This window comes from Octodon degus, unplaced genomic scaffold (assembly GCF_000260255.1).
Source record: "Octodon degus isolate 3935 unplaced genomic scaffold, OctDeg1.0 scaffold00031, whole genome shotgun sequence".
Lineage (NCBI taxonomy): Eukaryota > Metazoa > Chordata > Mammalia > Rodentia > Octodontidae > Octodon > Octodon degus.
This window is the reverse complement of record NW_004524607.1, coordinates 18,567,896-18,586,164: the sequence shown is the minus strand read 5'-3', so window position 1 is coordinate 18,586,164 and position 18,269 is coordinate 18,567,896. Positions and strand designations below refer to the sequence as shown.

General features: G+C 43.3%; 1 protein-coding gene and 1 pseudogene across 4 annotated transcripts; one reads left to right on the top strand and one right to left on the bottom strand.

The window, feature by feature from the left end:
- LOC101575924 overlaps positions 1 to 923 on the top strand; it is an 8,643-nt pseudogene extending 7,720 nt beyond the window's left edge.
- A 2,563-nt stretch (positions 924 to 3,486) lies between these two features.
- Zscan25 (zinc finger and SCAN domain containing 25) lies at positions 3,487 to 12,228 on the bottom strand. 4 transcript variants are annotated; one of them, XM_012514409.2, is made up of 6 exons: positions 11,769 to 12,228; positions 9,483 to 9,891; positions 8,224 to 8,425; positions 7,538 to 7,629; positions 6,211 to 6,334; positions 3,487 to 5,207 (listed from the first exon to the last, which is right to left on the bottom strand). In XM_012514409.2, the coding sequence occupies exons 2-6, from the start codon at positions 9,867 to 9,869 to the stop codon at positions 4,381 to 4,383; spliced, it is 1,632 nt and encodes a 543-aa protein (XP_012369863.1). In that variant the 5' UTR covers positions 9,870 to 9,891; positions 11,769 to 12,228; the 3' UTR covers positions 3,487 to 4,380. The 4 variants fall into 4 exon arrangements, with proteins under 4 accessions (XP_012369863.1, XP_023569279.1, XP_023569281.1 ...); XM_023713511.1 differs by having other exon boundaries at positions 9,483 to 9,915; positions 11,769 to 12,227; XM_023713513.1 differs by lacking the exon at positions 9,483 to 9,891 and having other exon boundaries at positions 11,769 to 12,226.
- Positions 12,229 to 18,269: the final 6,041 nt, after the last annotated feature.

Sequence of the window (18,269 nt, the reverse complement as noted above, 5' to 3'; positions counted from 1 at the left end):
GCCAAATTGGGGCCTGACCCCAGAGGGACAGTGAAGGGAGTTACTATTGTTAAACCAATAGTTTATGGTAACGTTGCTCAATACTTTGGGAAAAAGAAAGAAGAAAATGGGCACACCCATCAGTGGACAGTGTAAGTAAAGCCATACAGAAATGAGGGTATGTCAGCATATGTGAAAAAAAACCAATTTAAATTGCATGAAAGTTATGGAAATCCTTTAAGAGTTGTTATTTAGCCTCCATATGAAATCACTGAAACAGGATGGGGTGAATTCAAAATAATCATAATGTTTTTCATTGACCCTAATGAAAGACCTGTAACCCTGTATCATTTAAAGCTATTCTAATGAGACACCAATATGATGTTGGGGGAAAAAAAGTTCAGAGTTCTATGATAAAATATTTCAAGATCCAATAGCAATGATTCAACAGTTATTTTTCCCCCGCACCCCCCGCAATTTTTTTTAAGGATTTTTTTTAATTTTTTTTTACTTTTTTTTTTTTGCTCTGAATGCCTTCAGGACAGGTTTGGCTGGCTTGAGTTGTGGGGATTGAACCACAGCAACCTGAGCCTGACTGCTTTGTTGAAGCAGCCACTTAAAGAACTGAGCTAAGGGGCAGGCCCCCTCAACAGTTAACAATGTCACATCAGCTAACTTTAGGGGCCTATAAGCACTAAACAGAATTTGCAGAACTTAAAGTGAAAACCAGAGAAAAATTAGAAACTGCCAAGAAAAAAAACAAGCTTTAAATTGCAGAGCTTAAGGAGAGATTGAAAGCAAGTCGTGAAACAATAAACTGTTTAAAAAATGAAATCAGGAAACTTGAAGATGATCAGACAAAAGACATGTAAGAAGTGCTGAAGAGAACCAGGTAGTGAGCTAATATGGCGAGCTTTATGGAGAAATGGGCTTAGCGCAAGTGCCGTGATGCGTCTTACAGGAACCGCATATATGTAGTTGTCACGCAGGATTTCTTGGCAATGCAGTGAAAATACTCTGTTCAGTCTTTAATGGAAGATGTAAGTATAATAAGAACAGATGCTATGTAGGACTCTTGCTGATCCATTTTAGGAAGATTCTATAATTAGGTTAAGCACAATTTTTGAAAATTTTTTATTGGTGTACACAAGTAGCTTATTTTCCTTTTGGCAAGCATCAAAATGTCATTAGCAATAAATAACCTGTATAAATTTGGTATTTCTGTAGTAGTTAGAATGGTAACATTCCAAGCATGTGTACTTGGTTTCCTCAAATCTTCATCTACCCATTTTACCTCTTTTGTATATAATGTGTCCCAATAGTAAGTAATAAATGTAGTATTTGGACCTGAAAAAAAATAAATAAAACAAATAAAGTCATTTACTACACTGATGAAATACATAGAAGCAGCTCCTCACATTACATAAAGACAGGCCACCATCACAATATGTTCTTGGCAAAATGTGAAAAGTGAATCAGGTAACAGCCTTTAGACCTCCAAGTTTTCAGTTAATACAAAGGACAAAGAAAAATGTTAAATAATATTATAAGGATACAAACATAAAACGTAGAATATTTTTAAATGTCATAGGATAATCTAGTTGTTTTTTTTTAATGAACACATTTAAAGAAAAAACAAAAAGGACAGTAACTATAAGTCGCAAGAATTAGAAGCCAAAGTAACAAGTTGTTTTAAAAAGTATGTGGGTTTTTAAAAAACATTACTTAGATGTTTTGAAGTTACACTGAAATATTTACAAACATTTGGGGATCTGCTCCAAAATACTTCAGTGGTGGAGGAGAAGTAGGTAGAGATAAAACAAGATAGGCTGAGTTCATAACGAAGTATAATGATGACTACAAGAGGATTCACTTACATAGATCTGAAATTTTGTTATAAAAATGTTTTTAAAGAATAGAAAAACAGGGGCCAGGGAGATGGCTCAGTGGAATAAGCACTTCCCTAGCAAGCGCAAGGGCCTGAGTTCAATCCCCAGTTCCACAAAAAAAAAAAAGAATAGAAAAACACAGAAAATATTTGCTGACAGTTGAACAGATATCATAAATAAAGTTGCCACAGTTCAATGGGAAAAATTCCCTTTTAATCTAGGCTTTTGCAGACATTGTCTATAAACTCTGACCTCAGAGCAGACATGCAAAAAGCCACATTAGCAAGACAGCAAGTTTCAGTTCTTCCTGCAGCTTCTCTCAAGAGACTCTTGCTGAAAACCCAAAGGCCTGCTTGGTTAAGTGCATGATCAACAGAAATCAACAATTCAGGTAAACACACAAACCACTGATGTGGTGGCCTCAATGGCCCATGCCTGGCTGTGGGATACAGATCTCCTAGGAAGGCCATATTTGGGCCTGGCCAAGTCCAGATCCTGTGAATTTTATATATAGACCTCAGCACTACTTAGAAACAGCAGCATCCCTGTGTATGTTTCACATAATACACCCTGGTTAGCATAGTCTTACAGCCACAGCTGATGGGTTAAGAGCATCTTAAGTGATAAAATTATGTTTCAAAGTCTACTGAGTAATTCAACTATTAGTCATACCATTTACCTTTACAGTGCACGATGCTATGAGGCATCATGTGACAAATCATATCTTTCTATAGTATACTGTCAGCAAAAGGCAAATTATTCAGCAAATTATTCAAGACACAGCCTAAAAGTAACACAGCAGCAAGGGATATAGCTCAGCAGTACGGTGCCTGCCTGGCAAGCATAAAGTCGTAAGTTCAATTCCCAGTACCAATAAACAAACAAACAAATAAATAAATGTAACAGCAGTGCAGTTGCCTGTTAAACAGCAAGAAAATCCTTTAGTGATGGCAAAATAACATTTAAAAAAAAAATTAAACACAGAAATACTCTATCTTCTCACTTTTGAAAGAAATATATTTCTTAGATGCCTACTAACAACTTTATGTTCCTGAAATCAGCATTATCACCTCATCATCTCAACTAATTAGTGGTGTCCAGAATGACGAATGTCTTAGATTACGAGGGTCTACATGCACCAAGGACAGAAGCTTTGTAGCAACAGAGGTAAGTGGTACAATCAACTCAGGGCAAAAAGCTGCCAGAATGAAGAATACCTACCCATGCCCGAACAGTTCTTGGGAGTACCTACGAGTTCTGGAGATCAAGTATACTGAACAACAGGTTAGTCTTTCAGTGTCAAGGATTTCTCCCCCAGTGTGTCCCAAGCACTCAGACTTCCTAGCAGATTGTAAGGTTTCAATAAACACTTATGGAATACTTCAGATGAGAACACAGACCAAAGCATTTTCTTTACTGCTAAGTGTTTCTTTACTGTAAAGTGCCACCAAATCTAGAGCATTAATACTAGCCAAGTATGGGGGAACATGCCTGTAATCCCAGCACGCAGGAGGCTGAGGCAGAAGTGAGTTCGTGGCCAGCCTGGGCCACACAGAGCTCAAGGTCAGCCTGAAATGCAGTGAGGCCCTGTCTCAAAACAAAACAAAACAAAAAAGTTCATCTTTTAGGCTCATTTAATCACAGCTTTACACAGAATTGAAGATTTCTTTAAAAATATTCTCATATTTATTCAGAGATTGATAGCAAAATATTAATTTCATAATGTCTAATGTAGTGACAGTTGTTATAGTACAAAGAATAATGGAATGGGGAAATATTACAGATGAGGTTAGAACAGTACAATCAGAGATAAAGGCTACAAATAAAGCAAAATAAAGCTGCTGAGACAGAAGCTCCCAAGGGGTGCAGGGAGTAGGGGGTGAGATCTAGCACGGAAGCAGCTGGCAGACTAAGAGCACATGATAAGATTTTCTCCAGGGGTACTTACAACATAAACACACTCTGGTATATTTGGGGTTACTGATTGCTTTGGGCCTGTGGTTCCACTACAGCCTAAGTTCCATGACAAGGTCTCACCTATCTCATTCACTATGGTACACTCAGCACCAACAGCACAGGAGGTAAAGAGAGGGTGTAGGGTGGGGGACAGAGAATCTGAGCTAATGATCTTTAGGCGGGATGGAACCCTCCAAAAAATGAGCTTTGGAGTTACCAACTTGTAACAAAATTCTGCCCGTGCTATTGGACTTGTTCAAGAGGTAGATTTGAACAACCCCCTGATGGTGAAAAACTCCCAGGCAGACCTGAAGCTCAGGATACTGTTTCCCTAAAAGATGGTAAGGAAAGCTTGCCACTGCTCGGACAGAAGGCACAAGCACCTGTGCCTTCCCAAAGCCCTGGATAAAGCTGGTCTTGTTCTCTTCCTGTGTTTGGCAGCACATGGAAAGAAAGTGGGCCACAGTACCATCCCACAGCCACAGCTGCACGTCTCCCAGCACTTCCCTAAAATGAAAGACACCTGTGTGGCAGGGCTCTCCTCCACACAGCGCCCTCACTGCACTGGGGGTTCCTGGCGATGCTGGGTCTTCTGGTGCCGGTTAAGGATAGACCTCTGGTTGAAGCTGCGCCCGCAGGCCAGGCAGTGGTAGGGCTTCTCACCCGTGTGGATCCTCTGGTGTCTGACCAGCCGCTCCCCTTTGCTGAAGCACTTCCCGCACACCTGGCACCCATACGGCTTCTCGCCTGTGTGAGCACGCCGGTGCACAGCCAGGTTGGCATTCCTGCTGAAGCTCTTGCCGCACTCACACGTGTATGGCTTCTCACCAGTGTGCATCCTCCGGTGCACCTGCAGGTGCTGCCTGCGACTGAAGCTCTTCCAGCAGTCCCCGCACTTATAGGGCTTCTCCCCAGTGTGGCTCCGCTGGTGGACCTCCAGGTGGTGTCTCTGGCTAAAGGTCTTCCAACACTCATTGCACACAAAGGGCCTCTTTCCCAGGTGGGTCCTCTGATGCTTCATGAGGTACTCCCTCAGGGTGAAGCCCTTTCCACACTCCACACAGCCAAAGGACTTCTCCTCATGGGTTCGCCGGTGTCTAACAAGATTGTAACTCCGGCTGAAGCCCTTGCCACACTCACGGCACTGGAAAGGCTTCCAGGAATTGTGAGTTTTGAGGTCACTGGGCAGGGGGACGCTGTGCTGGGAAGCAGGAGGTACTGGCAGGCCACCCCCAGACGCCGTGGGCTCCTGGGGATCACAGGCTTGTCCCAGGCCAGGACCCTGGACAGCCGTTTCTCCAAACCTCTCTGAAGTCAGCCCAGCAAATGCCCCTTTAAGGTCTTCCTGCTGGGATTTTTCCTCCTTTTCCTTGCTCCCAACACCTACAGGAGAAAGGAGATCAAAAGTGACTCCTTGGTGACTAAGAAAATGTACACATTAGAACTCTGCTTCCATACATGTCCCAGTTTATGGAACTCCTTTTTTTGCTTTCCCTTGACCAACAATCTCAACACCTTTCACATTCAGACACTAAATTCAGACCTTCTGTTAGTTCTTCCTACCTCTCTGCCCTTTTACAGAAGAGTCTGACAAATTTTAATGCCCTCCCACTTAACTTTCTGCTAATTTAAACTTTCAATCCCTTCAAAATCTAAGTTGGTGGTTTCCTGGTTATTCTTTTCCCTGGCCTTTTCTGCATTGATACAGTAAGGTGAGTTATTCTGCACTTATTTATGTGTGATGTCACTGCGAACACTAATTTACATTCATTGATATGTTCTGCCTTCCCCTAATGATTACAAAGCCATCCCAGCTACAGGACAGAAGTCCTCAAGTCATTCAGCTCCCCAGCCCTGCACACACTGCTCCTGCCACCTAACTGGGATCCAGGAATCTAGTCTGGAGGGGGACTTCCAGGAGACACTTGCTAAATGCTGGCTAAATAAATGAACTTAGTCTGTCCACACAGCTTTACCTGCAGACCACCTCTATTCTGGGTGGGACTAAGCACCCCAATTTGACCTTTCTGTCCTCATTCTGATCTTTTATGCTCTCTGTAAGTTAACAGAACAGATTTTCACAGAGAATAAGGAAAAGACAAAGAAGAAAAACAGGAGAAAATATGCTGGGGAACAAAGAATCCAAGAGAAAATAAAACCATTAGAAGATGAAACGAAACGGGTGTTACAGGTACACTGGCTGATAAAATATGAAGTACACTGCTATTACTTCTGATTTATTCTTTGTTTCATAAACCTTTATATGTTGTTATTATGAAAATTCTTTCAACTCTACGTTTGTAAAAACAAACGTAGAGTTGAAAGAATTTTCATAATAACAACATATAAAGTTTCCAGAACGGTACAGATGGAGACAGAGCCTTACCTGGAGAGATCCCACAGTCCTGAGGTTCCACATATTCCCCAAAACAGTCAATCTGGGCTGGGGTTACATGTCTCCACTCCTCCTCAGGGAAGGCTAAGGCCATGTCTTTAAAGGACGCCAACCCCTGAAACAATATTGTGCATAAATAAGGATCCCTAAAGAGCAGTCTACCAGCAGCAGTGAACACAGTAAACAGAGGACTGAGCAGAGCAGGAAGGCACAAGGAATCTGCCCCTGGATGGCCTAGGAGCAGAAGCATCCACCACCCCACAATTTAAGGAAAAAGAACTGGGGTTTTATGGGTTTTTGTTTTGTTTTGGTTTTGTCTGTTTGTTTTGAGACAAGGGCTCACTATATAGTTCAGGCTGGCTTTGAACTCACTGGAGGCAATCCTCCTGCCTACCCTCCCAAGGGCTGGAATTACAGGCATGCATCACCACGCCCAGCTTAAGGCAAATGCCTCATGTCCCTCAAGCCTCATCTTAAAGAACAGCACCATAATAAAGGAAACGTGCTCTCGCTTTCTCATTCACTATATCATAAAGAACCACTCCGGTAAAAAAGGAAGATCCGGCAGAATGCAGAGGTGGACATCATTCCTCACCCTCTGCAAACTGTTCCCTTGGAAAACAAGAGGAGGAAATGGAGCAGCATCAACCCTTGCTCAAATATGGCTGTATCTCGGTCAAGCTTAACTTACCTTTTTTCTACCTTTTAATGCCTTTCTTACCTTTTGAATGCCTTTTCTTCATCAAGCCCTTTACGACCCTTCCCCTTCACAGAGGTGCCCCTCTAGGAACCCACCTCCCTAGCAGCACTCAACACCCTATGCAAGAGGTTTAAACTGTGGCAGGAGTACCCATCTCTACTCGCATCACCCCCAGGCAAGGCAGGTCTACCAGTGCTACCAAGGCCCCAACTCCTGGACTGGCAAATGCGTGCCCAAAAATACTTCACACTTGGCCAGCTGCCTCTCTCTGACATCAACAGAGGAAGAGTAATAGCAGAAGCAGCTACAAAGAGTACCACCTGTAGGGCAACCACTAGAGCCAAGAAGACATGCCTATGAAAACTTTCTCACTGTCTTCCTCGTCATAAAGGGAAATACCACTGTGTCACTCTGTGACAAGGGCCAGATGTGAGGCTCAGTGCAGATTAACAACTGAAAGATGGTGGCAAAGTGGAGAACACAACACAGCCATGCCATCAGCACTAGCAAGGCAGTGACTCAACTTTGTGGATGGCATTTTGCTGTGCAGGTAAGCCTTGGGGAGGCTTCATCTCTTCAAAACATCATGTGGTCTCTAAGAGGGCAGTCACAGCTCACCTGCGATCCTGCTGTAAGAAACCCAGCTGTCATCTCTTGGTCTCTGGTGCCCAGTGAGGGAAGGCTGGGACCTGCCTGAAGAATCCGCAGTGCTGAGGAAGGACAAAAGGCAGGGAAAGGATCAACACTATCATCAGTTTGCCCAAAGGCACCCCACCCACCCATCCTACCACAGCCTCAGCCTAGAGATTTCAAACAGAATCACTTTAGAGCCACATGGACCCACACAGAGCAATCTAAATGTTACCTGACCTAATCTCAGCTGAGGAAACAATACCAACTCTGCCCTTTCATGGTTATTCATGTCCCCTGACCTTACTTCAAGATGACCTCCTTTGAGATTCAGTAACAGAAGAAAATCCCACATTATTGTGAGACATGTGCTTTGCCCCCTTAGTAAATATTTCCACTTGTCAGCTGCATATCTCTGGCTATTTCTAGAAGGATGCATGGGACAGGAGAAGAAATGATAAGAGAACATGATTCCCCAGTCATATCCTCCAGAAATCAGAATTGAGGTGAAGAAAATTTCATCTGTGTCCTACTGAGGTCAACGAAGTAGGCAGAAAAATTCAGAATTACACCAAGCAGGAGTTTATCCACTGCTGGGTTTCTGAAGCAAATGAGTGGGAGGATGACTGCAGAGCAGTGCTCCATGCTTTCCAGGCTTGCTGTCTGCATCTTACCCTGCTCCTGGAAGGCCTGGGTCCCGTCTCCAGGGTGCTGGCTCAGTTGCTCCTCGGTGCTCTGGTCTAAGCCTTGAACTCCTTCCTCATGAGGCATCCCCCACTCAGGCTTCACATCCACTGGCCCCAGGGGGACACCTGGCTCCCAAGCACCTCTGCTGGTGACTGTCTCCTGCTGCTCTCCCTGCACATGGCATGGAACCTAAGAACAGTTCCCAAAACCAGTTAGAATGAGGCTTGGTGAAGGCTATGAAGAGAACTGAATTAAAACCTAAAAAGAGAACTAAGAACCATTCTGGCTTTGGAGAAGAGGAAAGAAAACCCAGCTGAGTTTCTCTCAAGGATATAGGTGACAAGGTAAAACAGGCTAAAATCCCTTTTGCAGGCCCTGGGCAAATGTATCTATCCATGCCATTGGACTAGGGTCCTTCTGTTTGCCTTGACACTCATCAAATTTCCCATACCAGCACAGAGCCCAAAGATTATCCTGCTGAGCATTTTAACACTACGTATTCACTAGAAAACAAATTTTCCAGCCTCAGAAGCTAAAACCTTAAAAATGCAAAGCCTATACTCTGTAGCAAATTAGACAGTGAGAAACAGCTACTCTACATAAAGCAAGGGCAGCCAGGAGGCCTCCCATGCTGAGACACACTCACAAAACCAAGGCCCTTCCTTGTCAACTCTCAGGATCCTGAGTTAGAAGTAGAAAACAAGTTCTCTTAGACTCCACAGAGACAGGAAGGAAGGGATGATGGTAGTATAGAAGGGAGGCCAGACTACAGAATGCCTAGGATTTGGGGACTTGCCCTCCTTTCCCAGCCCTCAGTCATATGACTGTACCACAGTGATGGGAACATGGCCACAGTGTCAAGGCATTATCCGGGGGAGGGGGGTATAGTCAGCTGGTGTCATCAGAGCACCACCACATAATCACTCCAGAAACCCTACGAGCCAGTGTTCCAGACATGGAAACTGCAAAGCCACAAACAACTCATGGGAAAAGTATTCACCAAGTAGGATTCCCTGCATTCCCACAGGCAGCTCCCCCAAAGCGGGGCTGGCTCTATAAAGGGCCCTGGAAACAATCATAACTGCCTTCTTTAGGCATGAGGCTCAGCAAGGAAATAGAGCCAGCCTCTGCTCGGATTCCCAAAGAGCTGGGAACACCTCCTTTACTCCCACTGTTTCTTCAAGCCTCTTCATTCTTTAATTCCCACACCACCAGTACAAGACCCAGATACCCTCTTCTCACCCACCGCCTTGGTGTCCAGCGTGTTGTCAGTCAAGGCCTGCACCATAGCCACCAGGGCCTTGCCGCTTTCCGGGCTGTGTTCTCGAATCCAGGCATAGAACTCTCGGGGCAGGATGGTGAGGAACTGCTCCAGCACTAGCAGCTCCAGGATCTGCTCCTTGGTGTGCAGCTCAGGCTGCAGCCACCGGCGACAGAGCTCTTGGAGTTCCCTGAGGGCTTCCTGGGGACCTGCTGCTTCCTGGTAACGGAACTGCCGAAACCTCAGACGAAAAGTCTCAGGACTAGAATCTTCCTGTCCCCTGCCCCACAGCAACTCTTTCTCCAGTTTCACCACAGGAATATCCATTCGATGCTGAGGATCTTCCGCCATCCCTGGACGCTCTTTAAGCATCTTCACACTCCCTCCCCAAAGACTGAAGATGACAGCACAAATGAGCCTTTTGAGAACATGAAACACACAAAGGTTGGTCCTATGCCTACACTAGTGAATATTCTGTTGGAGAACCTGCTACAAGGTATTTTTTTTAAAAGGATGAACATATTTCCTAATGGCCATGTCAATTAAACACAGAATTTACAAAAATCACTATTGGGTACAAACTATGTATAAGATTTATCACCCAGAAATGATTAGGATCTCTTTGAGATGATAACTCTACAACAGGAAATAGTATAAAATGGGTTACGATTAAGTTAGTACCAGGGCCCACTCTTTCAACACTAAAGGAAACATACATTCAACATACAGATACACAGTCATGCACTGCATATTATGACAGTAGACCCATAGGATTATAACAGCTGAAAAATTCCTGTCGTGTAATATCAGTTTGCTTGATAATAATATACAACTATGCTACTGGCTAAATATTTACTGTATTATGCTTTTAATCATGTTACAGTTGTGCTCCTCCTACTTATTCAAAGGTTCACTCTAAGACAGAATACTCTGCTTTGCCAGTAGCAGCTTCATATAGTACTGTATTTCTTGATTGAACCACAAGGCCATGTTAATTAACCTAGACTATCTAGGTCAGGTAAGTCTATTCAAAGGTGTCTACACAAGAACGTATTTCTCTGACCATGTCCCTATCATTAAGCAATGCATGCCTTTCTCAGTGTTTGTGTGTGTGTGTGTGTGTGTGTGTGTACCCTCTCAAACATGGAGAGAATAGTGCCTGCCCTCTTGAAGTTCATATTAATGCAGCTGACAGAAAAAGCAAATACACAGAAACTGCAAGCAGAAAGAAGTTCTGGGAAGGAAATAACTGGTGGGTTCATGGGGCCAATGGACTTGGATCAGACTTTTCTAAAGCCATGATACTTAGCCCACAAATTAAAGGAAGACTGTGAGACAGTCATTCAAAGAGTACTCTAGGAAAAAGCCTTGAGGTTAGAAATTACTTTCCATGCCTTGGAATAGGATGGGGTGCTCAGTCTAAAGGCAATGGAGCCAAGGTGTGCCTCCCCAAAATACATGGGCTGATGTACAGATATACAGATAGATGAAACATGAGAAGTTTAAAAAGAAAAATGATTAATGTAAGTTCAAGTATTCCTGAGGAACAGGTTTGTAGTAGATGGAAAATGAGTCCTATTTACCTCCATGGGGAATGGGAAGAGGGGGGCAGGAAGGTCGTCGTAGGCTAGGGAGACCCTAAATCCAAACATCACCCTGACTGGTCTAGAGAATAAACAAGTGACAGAGGCACGCCCTAAACTTCTGCTAAATATTTTTTGGTTGTGTATTTATACATACATACACACACACTTTAAATCGATTTTGCACTTTCAGTCTACAGTACCCATTTTCTCTGTTGCATCCTGATTTCTCTTTCATGCCTTTCTAGCTGTTGCATCTGCTCATTCCCACTAGTGCATTTAGTGTACTGTAGTGCCAATGTTTAACAGTGTCTCCACGCACCAGATTCCCTTTTAGGCAAGAGAAGTCCTCATCCTCCATCTCCAGCACGGGACAAATAGAAGGTTTTTTGTGTTTTTTTTTTTTTTTTTTTTTTTCTAATGGCTGTTCTACGTCCTATTCTACAATGATTACTTTCACTTCTATCGAGAAGAGTTCAGCCCCAGTTCAAGCTCTCTCGGGTTCGCGGACATCCTGCGTTACTTAGGCCGAGCATGGCGGCGCAGGATGAGCCTCGCTCCTACCTGAGCCTCCAAAGGCGCGGCCCACCCGAGTCGCCACCCGCACCGCCTCGCACCACAGTCGCACCGCAGCCCGCCCGGAAAACCGCTGCCCGCCGCGATCACAGTGCCTGCACCAGGCTCTCACCCGCGAACCCGCGGCCCGGTAGCCCGGCACGCGTTCTGGGATCCTCCGAGCCCTCCGCGGACAGGAAGTGAGTAGCGGACACCGTCAGCCAGGTGCGCACGGAGAACTTTCCTTCCGTCTCCTCTCTAGGACTTCGGAGGTCTCAGAGGTGCATCTCGATGGTCGCGGTGAGCGTTCGTCGTCTGCTGGACCGACTGTCCCCTCGAGGCTGTCGGTCGTTGGCTCTTTTCTACTTGTGTGCCTTTGCCCCTCTTTTTCCTCCGTGGAGAGGACTCGGTGTATGACCAGATACACGATTGGACAACGGTGCCTTGCGCTTAATGCACCATACGAGGCTTTGGGGAGAGAGCGGTGGTGGAAGAAGTACTGGACAGTATGGGTTCGCGTAATGTTTGAACACCGGGCTGTGTGCGTGTGTGTGCATGTGTGTTGCAATCAAGGGAGGCTTCCCAGGGGAGCGGGCCCCTCGCCACGTTGTAAAGGATGTACCCAAAAATACCAGAGAAAGCACAGCAAGGCCAGAGTGCGCAGGGGGGAAGTCTCATCAACTGTCCCTGTTGTCTCTCTTCCTGTCTAATAGATCAATCAGTCGTCTCACTTCCTGACCTCCTCCCCTCTTGGTTAATCTTATTCAGGGTTTCTCCGAAGCATCTTTCAAAAATTTGTTCCTTGTCCTGAGTGATAGGCCAAGTAGCTACTGGTTCTAGTGGCTCTGGCGGAATGGAAGTGGGAAGGACGGAGTCAGCAGCTGGTGAATGACAAAGGGGACATCTCTTAAGAATAGACTTCTATTAAGTAGAAAACCCGTTGGTCATCCGGAAAGACACAATATTAGGTCCATATCTTGCCACCACAGGCCAGGGCAAATATTGCTACAAATGGATGAAAGATTAAACTATAGGGCTGGTGAGATGGCTCAGTGGTCTAAAGCACCTACTTAGAACAAGCTTAGCAAAGCACAGGGACCGTGGTTCAATCCCCCAGCACCACATGCCAGCCAGCCCCGCCCCCTGGTGGGCTGAGCTGGCCACACACACACACACACACACACACATAAATAAAATAAATAAATTTTTTTAAAAAAAAGATTAAACTATAAAATATGAAACCTGTATGAGTATCAAAAGAAAGCGGGGTGTGGTGGCTCATGCCTATAATCCCAGCACTCAAGAAGCTGAGGCAGAAGTGTCTCCACAAGTTCACAACCAATCTGGGCTACATAGTGAGTTTACAGCCATCCTGAACCACACAGTGAGGCCCTGTCTCAAAAGCTAAATAATAATAATTTATGAAGTGTCAAAACATGGAAGAACTATTTTATAACCTTGAAAGGAGAAACATTTTGCTAACTAATACTTAAAACAAGATACTAGGGGGCCAAGGAGATGGCTCAGTAGCATAAGCGCTTGGCTGGCAAGTGCAAGAGCCTGAGTTCAATCCCTGGTTCTGAAAAAAAAAAAAAAAAAAGATGCTAGGAAAGACAAATGTCACTGTATCAGTAGAAAATTTGGTTGAAAACTTTTGCTCAGAAAAATATAAGCAAACTCAACAAACCATGGAGAAAATATATCACAGGTAAAGGATTAATTTCACTAAGAGATGATGAGTGTCTAGGATTTAGAAAAAAAAAAAAAAAAAGGCCAACAACCCAGGAGGAATGCAAACTCCTAGAAAAGAAATTCAAATACCTACTAAACATAAAAAATATATTAAATTTAACTCATGAGAAAATCAGATTAAAATAATATTAGGACACCATCTCTTATTCAGTATTTTTAAGTTCAAAAGATTGATACAGTCTCTCGGTAAAACTGTGGAAGGAAAGCTAATATTGCTTAAAATTATAAAAGCATTTACTCTTTGACCTAGGAAATCCTGTGAACTTATCCTATACGTATAAATGCACATGAGTAACCATTCGTACTTGGTTACTCATTGTAGCATTGAGGCACTGCAAAAGAGCGGAAACAGGGGCCAGGGAGGTGGCTCAGTAGAATAAGGACTTCCCTGGCAAGTGTAAGGTCTGAGTTCAATCCTGAGTTCCACCAAAAGAGTGGAAACAACTCATGAGCACATTGATTAAAAAACTGGATAAATAAACAATGATACAGCCACATAATCCAGCACTCTGTGGCTATAAACAGGAAGATAACATTAAGATATATTAAAATATATTAAATAAGAAAAACAAGGTGCTGAAAGTATAAAGTATATAACTGTCAGGATTATAATGTGTATATCTGACTAATGTATATGATAAAAGATAGAAAAAAGAACATTTTTTGTTTGTTTATTTCAGCCCCAAGAAACAAAAAATGACCTTATCTAAATGTCACCTAAATGGTTGGGATCTGCAAAAGCTACAACTCTTGTTGCATAGGTCTTGCTTTATCTTGGTCTTAACCATCCAGCAGAAAAGTATAAAAACAAAGTATAAGAAGTAAAGCCATGCTGTTATGTTGAGCTGTAGGGGACTCAGGTCAACAACTTCTGACATTGCCAGTCAAGCAGAAGACCCAATACTATTATGGACTATTGGACTATTTTGGAATATTTGGCTGAGTTCACACACCTAGAATATTTAAATGACAGAACTAAACAAAAAAAGGGGATACAGATGAATGACCATTTTGTATCTGTGTATTAAAAATGGTTAGGATAGATGTATACTTACATTCTCTTAATGAATAGAGGGATTTGTTCTAATAGTGTTTGTAAATATGATATCATGTCTGCATCTTGTACAGCAAATAACCACTTGGAAGAGAATATGCAATGTGTTAATTATTGAAACTGTCATACCAATTTGATTTGAAACTGTCTCATTGCTATATGTCTCTCAATAAAATTATGGAAGAAAAAAAAAAGAATTTTCCCCCAGAAAGATAAATAAATAAATAAATGGTTGGGATCTGAAATGTCCCCCACAGGCCTAGATGCTAAAACCTTGGTCCCCAGCTTGGTACACTTGGGAGGTGGTGCAGTTGAAGAGGTAAAGCATGGTAGGAGATCCTTCACTCATTGGGGATGTGCATCTGAAGAGGTAGGTGGCACCCCAGCCCCTTCCTCTTGCTCTCTTTTCTTCCTGGTGCCACAAAGTGAGCAGCTTGCTCCATAACGCACTCCCCACCATAATGTGATGCCTCCCTTCAGGCCCAAAAGCAGTGCAGCCAATGAATCATGGAATGGACCCTACAAACGTGCAAACCAAAATGAACATTTTCTATCATAAATTCATTATCACAGGTATTTATTATAGTAATAGGACCCTAGTTAATATACCTAGAAAACAAAAAAGTAATTACATATAGCAATCAGAACACACATGTAGACAGAAACAAAAGAAAGAGAAAGCATTCTGAATGTATGCCCATTTATATTGTTTAATTATGTATCATATGGATATATTTATGACCTATTCAAAATTAAATGTAATTTTTTAAATGTTACGCGTGGAGCCCTAGTTTAATTGACTCAAGGGCCGGAGATATAGCTCGGCAGACTAAGCGCTTGCTTAGGTAAGTATCAGGGCCAGGGTTCGATCCCTGGCACCACAAGTCACACTGGCCCTACCTCTGGGTGTGCTGAACTGGTGATGGAGTCTGGGGGTGGTGGCACAATCCTGTTATAGAAATACAGATATGAAACAAAAGCCTAATGTCCCAAGGGAGCAGGAAGCAATAGGCAGAGCCCAAGGAGAGCAGCCGTCTCTCACTTGTAAATTCCCAGCAAGCTGGGATTCAAGGCTGCAGGCAACAGATTCCCCTGAAGGCGCCCTGTTCTTTGATCCCTTGCTTGGGATGTTATCAGCTAGCATTTGTGTGGATCTAGTGTTAGGCAAATGGTGGAGGTCAGTAGAGATAGTAGTTTGTATTCACTTAAGTAATTATGCACATTCCTTAGCCTGCCTTTAGCCCTCAATAAATGTGAGATGCTTTTGAGGCTCTGGGCTCTCTTGGAGACTAATCTCAGTGAGACCTCTGAAGCTATATTCATCATGTCCTCTCATCATTTCTTTCAGCACCAACCCATAACATACAACTCCTGTAATCCCAGCACTAGGGAGGCAGAAATCAGGAGGATCACTAGGAGTCCAAGCTGCATAGTGAGACCCTGCACACACACACAAAAAATCCTTAATTGACTCAGAGGTAGGAAGAGATGCAGGTTGGGAGCTGAGCAGATGCTATAATCTGAATTAGAGAAAACAAGAAGAGGTGAAGTTGAAGGGTAAAAATAGTGGATTGGTTCAGTTTAGGACATATTAAATTTGAAGTGCTTCCATTTGTTACAGGAAAAGTTCTGGGTAACTCTGGGAGAAGCAGGGCTAAAGATGTGGAAATCATTAGTATGTCAGTAGAAGTTTACACCAGATTATTGGAGGAGTTCACCCAAGAGAAGACCTGTACAGGGTGCACATGTCTGTCCAGGAATATAATTCAGCAGCCTAACCACCTGCCTGGCAAGCAAAGGTCCTGAGTTCGATCCCTGGTATAAATAAAAATAAAAATAAAAGAACAACATGAACAAGATGAAGAAAAGCGTGCATGTTTTTGAAGAATGTAAAGAGGTGACATGCCTGAAATTGCTCAGGTAGTTTGGGAGAAGAGTGACCCATTAAATTTGACCTAAAACTGTTTGTGTACTTGGGTGACAAAATTTGGCAACATGGCTGGCACCTTATGTAATGAACTGCAACCTAATTCAGCAAGTAAACTCAGTATGAAAACAAGTCTTTTCATATAAGAGAAAACTGAATCTCATCCAATCACAACAGTCAGCATCAGCTAATCACAGGCACCAACTGCTCAGACCATGTCCTATAAGGCAAATACCTCCTCACACCATGCCCATGTAAGGCAAATGCTGAAGACAGCTAATCAGGATGTTTCTATAGGTCACTTCCTTTTTTCTGGCTATAAATGTAACCTGCACTGCGGTCATCTGAGGCCTTCCAAACCAGCTTCATTCTGGAATGCTACCAGTTCCAGAACCTTTTCTTGCTCAAATAAACTTTGTTAAATTTAACTGATCGCAGAATTTTTTTTTTTTTTTTAAGCAGGAATCAAAGTCAACCTCACACTTGCCAGGCAGGCACTGTTCTGCTAAACTATAATCCCCAGCCCTCAGGTTTTGTTTTGTTTTCTTAAATGAACTGGTCAAATGTTCCAGGCCAAAACAGCACTCTCTTCTGCACTTAGCTATGAGAGTCCTTGGATTCCTTTGCCAAAGTAATTTTGAGAAGGTATGAGGACAGAAACTAGACTGAGAAAATGAAGTCACATGTAGAATTCTCTTCCAAGAAGCTAGCCAAAAAGGACAGGGAGAGAGAAGGAGGAGAATAAAGAGGAAGTGTGGGAGGAGAAGAGGAGGAGAGGAGGAGGGTAAAGAAGAAGAAGAGAAAAAAAGAAAGGAAGGAAGGAAAGAGGAAAAGCAGGCAGGCAGGAAGGATGGAAGGGAGTGAAGAAAAAGAAAATGATATAAGGGAATGTGTATTCTCAACTCAGCTGTTTCATTTTTCTTTTTTTAATATGAAAATTTATTACTAATGTCTTTTCATCATCAAAATTTATGATCTTGGTCTTTCCTTCTTGCCTTTGTAGAGAGCCAAAAGATATTGGCTACTTTAACAGCTTTAAAACAGACCTTTTCAACCAAATCCAGCAACGAGCACTCCATCGTTTTCCTAGGTGAAGTTTAAGCACCCATCCTTAGGGACAAAAGCTGCGGATTTTCTTGCTGTTCTTGATCAGCTGGATTCTAACGCACTTCCTGATGACAGAATTGGGCTGCTTGGCCTCAACCCCTACTTTTTCCAGCACGATCCCCTTTGCATGGGAAGCACCACTGATGGGGCTGGCCTTCAGGGCTGTGCCCAGATGGGACTGCGTGTACTGCTTGTTGTGCCAATTCTGGTCCTACAGGTGACTGCGGAGCTTCCTGGCAGTACAGAGGCCACGACACTTGCCCATCCTGCTGGTGCAAGGGCCCAAGCAAAAGAACACGACCATGCAGGAAGAACCCACAAGGCACCACCTCAGCTGTTTCTTGAAAATCCTGTTTAAGTATCATTTTTTATGGAAAAACTCCCAAATAACCTTCCCTAATAACCCTTCTCCACTACTACCACCACCACTTACTATCCATCCAAGGCTCAGAAGAAACTTTAGAGTGGACTCTTTCATCCAAATTTCTGCCCAAGCCATTGCTATTGGGGAAAAAACAATCATGGGCTTGGGGCAGGTGGAACCAAGCTGATCTCATTCTGGAATGGAAGCTCTTGGACTTTGACAGTTAATAATTTAAGTATTACCAGTGCTTTCAAGTAGAGTATGCCTGACATGGGAATGAGGAACTGGAGATGTCATGTTCACAACCTGTGGCTCTGAATTTTCTCTTTTGGAAAAGGCAATGAGTGCCTATATCTGGGCCTGGACCTGTAGCATCCTGTGCAGCTAGCTCTCCACCCCAAGGTTTTTTTTTTTAAATATTTATTTATTT

Excerpts from the sequence above, each read along its gene's own strand:
- Zscan25 (XM_012514409.2), bottom strand. The coding sequence starts at position 9,869 with ATGCTTAAAGAGCGTCCAGGGATGGCGGAAGATCCTCAGCATCGAATG. Across the intron at positions 8,426-9,482 it reads ACACGCTGGACACCAAGGCG|GTTCCATGCCATGTGCAGGG; the intron begins GTGGGTGAGAAG and ends AACTGTTCTTAG. Across the intron at positions 5,208-6,210 it reads GGACTGTGGGATCTCTCCAG|GTGTTGGGAGCAAGGAAAAG; the intron begins GTAAGGCTCTGT and ends TTTCTCCTGTAG.